At 27.7% G+C, this 11,009-nt stretch overlaps 1 protein-coding gene and 1 pseudogene across 2 annotated transcripts; one reads left to right on the top strand and one right to left on the bottom strand.

Annotated features, from left to right (window-relative positions):
• Positions 1-2,187: 2,187 nt before the first annotated feature.
• LOC107170744 (exosome complex exonuclease Mtr3) lies at positions 2,188-7,942 on the bottom strand. The gene is made up of 4 exons (XM_089224283.1): positions 7,681-7,942; positions 7,358-7,611; positions 6,588-6,734; positions 2,188-2,491 (listed from the first exon to the last, which is right to left on the bottom strand). The coding sequence occupies exons 1-4, from the start codon at positions 7,838-7,840 to the stop codon at positions 2,210-2,212; spliced, it is 843 nt and encodes a 280-aa protein (XP_089080409.1). The 5' UTR covers positions 7,841-7,942; the 3' UTR covers positions 2,188-2,209.
• On the top strand, positions 3,261-5,908 carry LOC149057271 (E3 SUMO-protein ligase ZBED1-like; annotated as a pseudogene). The gene is made up of 2 exons (XR_016191115.1): positions 3,261-4,325; positions 4,416-5,908. The product of XR_016191115.1 is annotated as an E3 SUMO-protein ligase ZBED1-like (transcript).
• Positions 7,943-11,009: the final 3,067 nt, after the last annotated feature.

Genomic DNA, 11,009 nt, shown 5'->3' on the forward strand with positions numbered 1-11,009 from the left:
TTCAATTTTAACATGCCTACTTGTTTAGTTTGTAAAGAATGCCTTTTAAGCATACAATTACTATGTAAGCATTTTACAATATGTTATCCAGATTATGATTTTTTGAATATACTTGTTACAAAAATGACTGCAATAGAACTTTTCATCTTATTAATTCATTTAAAAAACATTTAGCCACTCATAAATCTAAAAAACAGTGTTCCAAAATGAAATCACCAAGAGTTACTTGTGATGATAATTGTAGTTCTTCAATTAACAACAACTGTAGCTCTAGTACTCTTAACTTATGTAGTAATAATGGTATAGAAACATCCTACACATCTTTTGATAAAGACATCGGAAGCAATAATTGTTATATGTACAAGAAAATTATATTAGCTCATTTTTATCAAAATTATATTCAAAACCTCAGGTTCCAAGAAATGTTGTTCAAACCATTGTAGTCTGTAGATGATATGTCGCTTATTTTTATGGTATAAATCATACGTTAAGAGGACGCTACACCCGCATGTGTTGTCTCCCGGTCTCCGTCTTACAAGTGCGTAACATAGCAAAATCTGTTTAGTGCGGACAACTACTGTTCTCCCTCAATATTTATAATAGAATTTTCAAAATTTCACAACGCATAGGTAAGAACTGTAAAGTTTGAATATAATTAAAACACATAAATATCTATTTATATATCAACACAATATAGACTATAGAGACGTTCGCTACTTAACATCGCAACGAATATTGGTCTGGTTCAGGTTCATATAATATTATAGTGTCATATAATTATGTATGGTAGCACTTGACTGGGTCAGCCGCCGTGGTTCGCGCTACTAATGATAACCGATAATCAAATTTATCATGTACTATAAAGAATAAAGATACAACAAGAACTTTATCTGTGTCATAGCGTCATTATATTTTTGATAGCACAAACCAATAATTTTAACTTTTAAGTAATTTAATGACATAATAAAAAATAAATGTATTTTCTTAAGCTTATAACTTTAATTATGTTTATGTTATCAAAAAAAATAACGACGCTATGCCACAGATAAAGTTCTTACCTATGCGTTGTGATATTTTGAAAATTCTATTATAAATATTGAGGGAGAACAATTGTCCCGCGCTAAACAGATTTTGCTATGTTATGCGTTTGTAAGACGGAGACAACACATGCGGGTGTGGCGTCCTCTTAAGAATTAGTGTATCTAAATAACTTTCGGATAGTGAAATTTCAAATGAATGTTTTGATCATTTTAACTCAATTTTAAAAGCTGTAGAACATCCGTTTAATGATTTAAATACAGAATATAAACGATTTAAATACATGTATTAGTACTATTCAAACAGTTGAATGTTACCAGACTAAGTATTGTGGATACAAAATAATTTAATAGCTGCTACAAAGCATCATGTCTATTTTTACATAAATTATGAACCCGGTGCAATATATAGATATATATTAGGTACGCATATTTTGTAAAGTGTATACTGACTCGAACCTTTTGAACCATAGAGAAAAAATAAAAATAAATAACTACAACGAAAACTCAGTATTGTCTGTCAATTTTTCATTCGCTTTTTGCATAATATAGTGTTTTATTAAAGTTTAAAATTATTCAAAAACGCGTCTGATGCATAGATTTTGTCATTTTACAAATTTCAATCGGTGGTATGTAATATAATACAATATATAATATAATAATAATAATATATAACCTTTCCGTATGCAGTTATGAAAAACATAAATTAAAGATTGTGAATATTTTAGTATAGGTAGGTAGTAGGTACTCGATGTTTGGAAATGGTTTAATGAAAATGAAATAATTGATGCTTTTCCCAATTTATATATTACTAAATTATTGATATATTCTTTATTTAAAACAATCAACGTGGCGATTTGATGCATGCTTTTACCTAATTTTCTCGAGTAACTAATAGCAATTATTTAAAAAAATACAATTTTCTGCATATTATTTCTCTTGCAATCAACAACTATTTGTAACAAAAATCTCCATCATAAACCTCATAATCTCTGTTTCAGCAACTGTTTGAGTTACAGTTACTAGGTTCAATTGTGAATCTAGACCATTCAGCGAACCACTCAAACACACACAACAAATTTCACAAAAATCGGTTTCATGACAAAGGGAAATATGGAATCATTCAAAAATATATAGATTTTTAAATTAGTTATTTGGCTTAACATTTTTAATTATTCCTTAGTTTCATTTTCAAAATATTCAATAACATCTTTTCTAGCTACAGAAATCACCATTTTGTATAGTTTACAATTTTGATTAATCAATGTTTGTACGTATTCTGGAAACATGTTTACATCCATTGAACCATTCTGAGCAAATTCTGTAATTTGTTGCAAATTCTTCATATAAGCTATCATAACAGTGCCTTTGTTTTCTTCATTTTGTATCCTAGATGAGCACAATGTTTCCTCATCATATGTAGGATCCACTAAAATTTTATCTTTGTAAATACCCTATAAAAGAAAGAGAACATTTTTAATAATTAAAACAATATTAAAAACAGAGGAAACTTGATATTTATCACATTGATACAATCCTTTAATGTAGTGACCTAACCTAACACATAATAAAATACCTATCCTCACATTTTTTTAAACATATAAACTACAGTCAAATATCTTTAAAATAAATCTATTAAAATCTTACAGTTTAGCTAGATAAATTAATGACTAAAAACAATTAAACAATGGCAATTTTTTTTCAAATTACCTATTTAACTAAATTGTGGACATTTATGTTCTATGTTATTGTTGCTCAGTATTATGAGTTATATGATTCACATTAAAATTTAAATCATTGAACTGATGGTAAGTACAAAGTCTAGCATATTAACTTACAGTTGACAGTTTAGATTAACATTGAAAAATTGATTTATTATTTTAATAATAGGTTCCATTAATATTTTCTGATAGCTATTTTTTTTTTTTAATATAAAAGCAATATAGATAAGAATTAGTTTTGATTACGATAGATATAGAAAAATAAATGGTAGGTACTTTTCGGTTATCGTACCCCCAACGGTCGGCCGGCCGACTGCGGTGGCGGTCGGGATATACCGATTCCGCCATCGTACCCCATTATATTTATCTCAATGCTTCCATCATGAAAATATTTTTTATTTACAATAATTTTTTTGGAATTCATAATGTATTGGTATTAATTCTTGTTATAATTTTTTTTTGTATTGATGTTTTATTATACTTTATTGGTATTCATATTTTATTATAATTTCTTTGTACTCATATAATTTCATATTATATTATTTTATTAAAATAAATTATATTTTTGGCAATTATTTATTTATTCGTATGGCAATGAAACTTGACAATATTGAGATAAATATAATGGGGTACGATGGCAGAATTGGTAAATCCCGACCGCCGCCGCATTCGGCCGGCAGACCGTTAGGGTACGATAACCGAAAAGTACCAAATAAATTGTATAAAAGATGAAATTTTATTTTTATTTACCATAATATAGGTAATTTTAGTTAAATTATTTAGATAATAACTTTCATTTTACTATGTGTATAATACAATATTTAGTAAGTACATTATATATAAGGTATAAAATAGTGGTGTCACTAATATGCGGATTCCAATACTATTTGGATAATCCGGATATTCAAATCCAAATAATAAACGGATAAAATCCGAATTATCCGAATAATCCGGATATTTTAAACTTGTTGCTTAATTATTTGTTATTTAATTTATAGGTAGTATTAGACTGTTTTATTTAAGACAGTAAAACTTAAAATTTAAAAATAATAGTTTGATTCAAAAATGTTAGTAAAGTTATATCATTTTATCATAATATGTAATTATTTATCGTTGAGAGTATTTAATTATCTCAAACATATTAGGCTTTAATATGTTTTTGCAATGTAATTTTTATCTTATTGTGAATATTAGTGTTAGATTATATTTTGATGAGATAAAATTATTTCAACTGTCGATTTTATGATCGCTCTAGTCGTAATGGCATTTAATGTTAATTTTTGTTCTGTCTGTATTTTATTCGTCAACTATCAACATCATAAGACAATATTAATATAAATATTTACTTAATTATTTTATTTTATATTATTATCGTTTGAACAATAACTATGAATCGTAGTAACGTTTGGAAATATATTAATTGCGGTGAAACAAATGAAACAGTGACGTGTAAAATATGTAGTCAAATTTTGAAAAATATGGGGTCTACTTCTTCTTTGTGGTATCACTACAAATCGTGCCATAAGACTAATAATGGAATCGATGCAGTACAATTAACTGAGGAGAGGTAAGCCATCATTAATTATTTTATGTTAAAAATAGGTAATACAACTATTATATAATATTCTTTTTAAAATTTCTAAATTTTAAACTTAAGTAGCGAAACAGAACAGATTTCGACATCTTCAGATATGTCATCTTCGACATCAATACCAACAGTAGTATCACAACCACCCCAAAAACGTTTAAAGAGATCTCATGTTTCAACTGCAATTAAATTTAGACCTGTAGATAAAAGTCGTGCCGAACTGATTACTCAGAGTATTTGTCAAATGATTACAATGGATATGCTACCATTTAGTACGGTAGAAAACAAAGGATTTCGAAAATTGATGTCAGTTATTGAACCAGACTATAAAGTACCATGTAGAAATACAATCATCGTTCGTATTGAAAAAATGTATGATGGAACTAAAGCGTAATCTAGAAAATATAAAAGGTGTAGCATTAACTACGGATGGCTGGACGTCTTTGACTGTAGATTCTTATATAACATTCACATGTCACTACTTTAATGAAAATTGGAAACTATGTACTCAAGTATTAGGGTTTGAAGAAATGCGAGAAAGCCATACGGCAGATAATATACAAGACAGTTTAATTAATATTATTGAAACATGGAATTTAACCGGTAGTCATAGGGATAAGTCACGATAATGCTGCAAATGTAACTAAGGCTATACGAAACTTACAAAAACGTGATATTTATTCAAGTCCGTGTGCCGCCCATACATTGCAATTATCTATATTAATAAAGGTCATGAGAATAGAACGTGTAGCCATTTATTAAAATTAGCCTCGAACATAATTGCTGCTTTTAGGCACTCTCCAAAACGAACAAATGCTTTAGAAAACAAAATCAGCGAATTAGGACAAAAAAAATTGTGCTTAATACAGAAATGTCCGACTAGATGGAATTCTAGTATGGATATGTTAATGTGTTTACTAGAACTTCAGCCAGCTATTGTATCAATAATGTTAGATCATGCATTATTCAACACAAAAACAGCAAAAATTGCAAGTTTACTAGATCCAAGGTACAAGAATTTACAATTTGAATCATCAGATCATATATGAGAAATTATTAAACAAAAAATTCGTTCAAAGATACAGTCAATTAGATATATATCTGAAAATGAAAACACCTCAAATACTAAACAAAGTACAGTATTAGATGATTTATTGGGGATAGTTCCACTAAATTCTGAGGATGAATTTTCGAGGTACTTGGCTGAACCACAAATTAATCATAATGACGATCCGTGTTTGTGGTGGAAATCGCGTGAACTTACGTTTCCTTTTTTATCTGTTCTCGCAAAAATATTCTTTGTATACCGGCTTCTTCGGCATCTTCAGAATGTGTTTTTTTTACTGCTGGATCAATTCTATCCCCAAAGAGAAATAGAATGACTCCCTTTCATTTATCAGCCCTGGTATTTTTAAATAAAAATATTTGATTCTAAACTAGACTAATATAAAAACAACTATTTTTATTATTATAGTGTGTATCCCATTTATACTTAAAATTGCATTAAATGTGCCTGTACGTTAAATTTATTTATTTAAAAAAATATTATTATATTGTGTTGATATGTGTATAATGTATATTGTATATCATATTACTTATTTATTATATATTTATTATATATTAATTATTTTTATAGTTGATTTCGCTATGATTATAATTTATTATAAATGTTAAAATTATTGTTATTATTTAAATATTTAATATTTGCTAAGACATGATCTATATTCTATAATATGAAATAAAACATTATTATAACTACTACCAACTGCATCAACTGTCAACATATTTTTAAAACCTCCCTTTATAATAATTAGATTAGATATATGAACATTTAAATTATTCGGATTATTCGGTTATTAAATTTTGGATCACTAGTATAAAAAATATGTTATTTATAATTGTTTCAGTTTTAGATTCTGAGTGGAGCGATTGGTTTTATTTTCATAATAATGTATGTTTACTCAGACGACAGTATGACATTTTGTATTAGATAACAATATTTAATCTTCAATAGAATTGTCGAAGCTAATTGTTTACAAAGTTTCTTTAATAAAAAAAAAAAAAAAAAAAAAAATAATCTTCAATAGTGATTTTTGAATTTTAATATCAAATTGACAATAATTTGAAAATGTTTTATTCTGAGTACTACACGTATCTAATTATATTTTAGAGGAGTGTAATTGCTTGAACACATAATTAATCCCTGCATGATCATTAATAATGTAAAAAAATACAACAAACCAATGAAGTGGCAACAATCACATCGTACATAGGTATACATCCATCCATTAGTGCAAGTCCTGCAGCTGTGATTGCAGCAGCCAACACAGATCCATCATTTTCTAACACCAGCACGTTGATATGAATTTCAAAGTTGGCAAATTCGCCCTATAAAATAATAGACTTATAGTATGCTATCTATAATCTGTGCACTTTATACATATTATTCTATTATTATTAAATCAAACAAGAATGAAATATAATTACATTAATTAATTATTTAATTATTTAATAATAAACATAATGTTGACAACATAAGAAGCAACAATGATAATATCTCAAAACATATGCTTAGTAATTAAAAACCAATTTAACTGCATTCAAAATCATCATCCATTTAACACTTTGACTGCCATATGGCTGCTGGCCATCATTTGTTATTATCAAATGTTATACTTTTGCAGCAGCCAACAGCCACAGTTAATCATAACTAACACACCACATGACCATCGGCAGCCATAACTATATACAATATTATCAAATTATTCATAGGGCTACAATAATGCATCAAAAAAAAAAAACCGATGTGGCGTAGCAGGAATCATTACAAATTTTTTGATGTAATAAATATGTTTTTTAAATTTTTTATTGTATTTTAAAATTGTTTAAAAAATTATAATATACAAATTTGGAATGATACTGAAAAATATACTTGGTATAAGATAATGGTATATTGTGTGACAGCCAGCGGCTGCATGGCAGTCAACATGTTAATATGTTAACATACTCACTCTACAAATAGCAGGTTCTAAAGCTCTGCGTAGTTCATTACACAATTGTCGTTCTTCAGAATCTCGCGTATAAGTACGCCTTTGTCTACAAGAAAATGTAGCAAATTTAAATTCACACTGAAGTTCTCCAGTCTTAGCATATTCTACTTTATTTGGAACTTCTTTAGGATCAAATACAGAACAAACTAATTTTGTACTACCACATTCTAAATAAGCTGATCCTTTGGCTTGTGTAACAATACCAGTTTTGATACCTTAATAATAAAAAAAAAATTGAATTAAGCTACACATTCAATATAACATATTAAATATTTAAATCTTACACAAATTTCTATGGTCAGACATATTTCTGCCATCACATCGCACATCCTTCATTAAACCAGTGGCAATTTCTTCAAGTTTATGATTGTTTCTATCGATTAAGTAATGCTGATAAGGTATGGTCCCTTCTGGCCCTTGGACTCTATACAGATTTGTGGGCATTTTTGGCAGTATAATCAGAGTGAGAAATTTAATATTACGTATTAAAATTTTAAAAACACAATATTCGTCAAAATTAAATGTTTATCATTATCTATTATTTAACCGCATGCCGCATGGATAACTACAACTGGATAAGATCATTTTGTGACAACGGTTATCTACTATAGACCTATACCACGGTTTAAGATATACAGGTTAGCTATCGTCTATCTAAATAGCATTGGCAGCTGCGGTCATAGCGTAGGTCATGCGTATCAGGGCTTATTCTAACGGGCAGTAGGGCCCAAATTGGGCAGTAGGAAAAATCAAACGGGCAGTTGACTTTATGAATATGGGCACCTTAAAAAAATATAATTTTTCTTATAGAATAATTGAATTTCTACTGAATATTTGAAATACCTATGTGTAATTTATAAACTTAACCTAGTACCTAATAAGTAATAATTATGTAGTTTACAATCTTTGCTACTTCGATGATTGATTAATCTTTGAAATAGAAATACGAATTACGATTAGGTACTATCTATGTTATCGACTAAGCTTATCGCGACCATATAGACCATTGTACACACATTAAAGCGCACGGATACGAAATTCGAAAACGGAATAACCACCAATTATTTTATCTTTGGTTTTTAGTAAATTCTATATTATGATATAGAACGAAAAAGATATTATATGTACCTAATTTCATTATTATATCTATAACTTTCGTCATAACGTTCCAGTCTTCCATGAGTGTATATGGTGTGTAGCTATTTCCTATATAATCAAATTTGCAGAGGGGTACATCGTGATAGGTACGTGTGAATAATTATTTTATTATTTTTCATAATTTTTATTATTATTTATTAATAAATTATACTTTAGTAGCTTTAAGACCGTATATTTTATATTCGATTTTTAAGCCTTTATTCTTATCTTTTAATTTTAAAAATAATTCTTATTATATTCTATACAAATAATATTATAATCATTCAATTTCAAAAAAACACTTACACGATTTAACTGTGCACACACCGATGCAACATCGATTAATATTAATTATCAAAGATAATATTAATACTTGTCTTGCGTCGTTATCAGATGTTCACGTTTTCGGTGAAAATTACGACTCACGTTAATTTACTTTTCACACAAAAGAATTGCCTAATGCCTACATAATTGTTGTGTGGGTATATTATATTACATAAATTAATTTTTTTTAGGTTAATATCATATAAATATGACATCAAATTCTTTAACGAATTGGTTAATTAAACCTATCATAAAATCTACCACTACCACTTCGAATTCTGAATTGACTTATGAAAATGAAACCACTTTAACAAATTCGATTACGACAAAACCACAACTTGATAATACAACTAGACATTTTGATATTAGTGCATCAACTTCTGAAGCAATAATAGATAAAAATGAAATTTCAAATTCCAATATATTTTTTGATATGCACAGAAATGGAAGACATTTTATAAGGTGTCAAGTTTGCTATCAATTTCCTGATCTAGTTAAACTTTTTTCGAAAAAAACACAAATACCTAAAATATGTCAAGATTTAGGAGCACGATTCAGAACAGAAACAAAAATCGATCATTTAGAACAAACCTACCACCAAGAATGCTTAAAAGCTTTTAAACTACGTAAAATGACAAAAACTGAAATTTCTAAATCAACTACTATGGGACAAATGATAATTAAATCTAAAGAAAAACTGGCCAATAGAATAGGGTCCTTGTTAATTCATGTATACGGTGATGCAAAAAAATTAACTTTGAGCGCTTACTCCTATCCTATGAGAGTAATAACAAGTGAGTTATCTTCAAAATTTAAATTCGATAATTTTGGAGAAGAAAACAATGAGAGTCACCATGATTTTCAATATTTGACTCCAACCGCGCATAAACATTTTTTAAAAACTATAGTTGAAAGTTATAGAAATGAATTTGCTTCAAAAATTGAATTCTCAGGTCTTACAAAACGATGTCCTAGAAGAGGAGGATACAAATCATTCAAAAAAAAGAAAATTTTAAATATATAAAATACAATTTCATTATTTAGATATTTGAATTGTATTGTAGTGTTGTAAAATTGTAATTAATAATATCTAATAAGAATAAAAAGCAAAATTATAATATTGACATGTTTTAGTTAAAACTTATAATATACTCACTAACCTATTTCTCGAAATGTTTGCTATTAAAACTATTTTTATGTAACTAATGCATATATAAATATATTATATTGTATACAGTTATTAACTGGGGTTACGTAATAAAAATTTCAATTTAAATAATGGTACAACGGAAAAAATCCGTATTTTTTATATATTTTTCCATATAATATTTTTTCCGATTTCTCAAATATCAAATGTAATATCATAATAATAATATAATATGATATTATAATATCAATATCATTGTATATCTATATACATTTTTTGGGGGGGATAAGTATAATTTTCCAAATAAATTTCATGAAACAAACTTCAGTATGTTTGGGCAGTAGGTAAAAATCCTTAGAATAAGCCCTGATGCGTATTGATAGCACAAACCAATAATTTTAACTTTTAAGTAATTTAATGACATAATAAAAAATAAATGTATTTTCTTAAGCTTATAACTTTAATTATATTTATTGTTATCAAAAAAAATAACGACGCTATGACACAGATAAAGTTCTTACCTATGCGTTGTGATATTTTGAAAATTCTATTATAAATATTGAGGGAGAACAATTGTCCCGCGCTAAACAGATTTTGCTATGTTATGCGTTTGTAAGACGGAGACAACACATGCGGGTGTGGCGTCCTCTTAAGAATTAGTGTATCTAAATAACTTTCGGATAGTGAAATTTCAAATGAATGTTTTGATCATTTTAACTCAATTTTAAAAGCTGTAGAACATCCGTTTAATGATTTAAATACAGAATATAAACGATTTAAATACATGTATTAGTACTATTCAAACAGTTGAATGTTACCAGACTAAGTATTGTGGATACAAAATAATTTAATAGCTGCTACAAAGCATCATGTCTATAACAATAATTTCTTAGGTGAGAATGAGCTAACCTATTATTACTATCGCAACAGAAACAATGTCGACAATACAATATACTGTTTACAAAAATCAGTATGCAACTACGTCTTGTACCAAACGCGCGAATT

The sequence above is a fragment of the Diuraphis noxia genome, unplaced genomic scaffold, assembly GCF_037042655.1.
Source record: "Diuraphis noxia isolate RWA-SAM2 unplaced genomic scaffold, SU_Dnox_SAM2 contig0003, whole genome shotgun sequence".
NCBI classification, from domain to species: Eukaryota; Metazoa; Arthropoda; class Insecta; order Hemiptera; family Aphididae; genus Diuraphis; species Diuraphis noxia.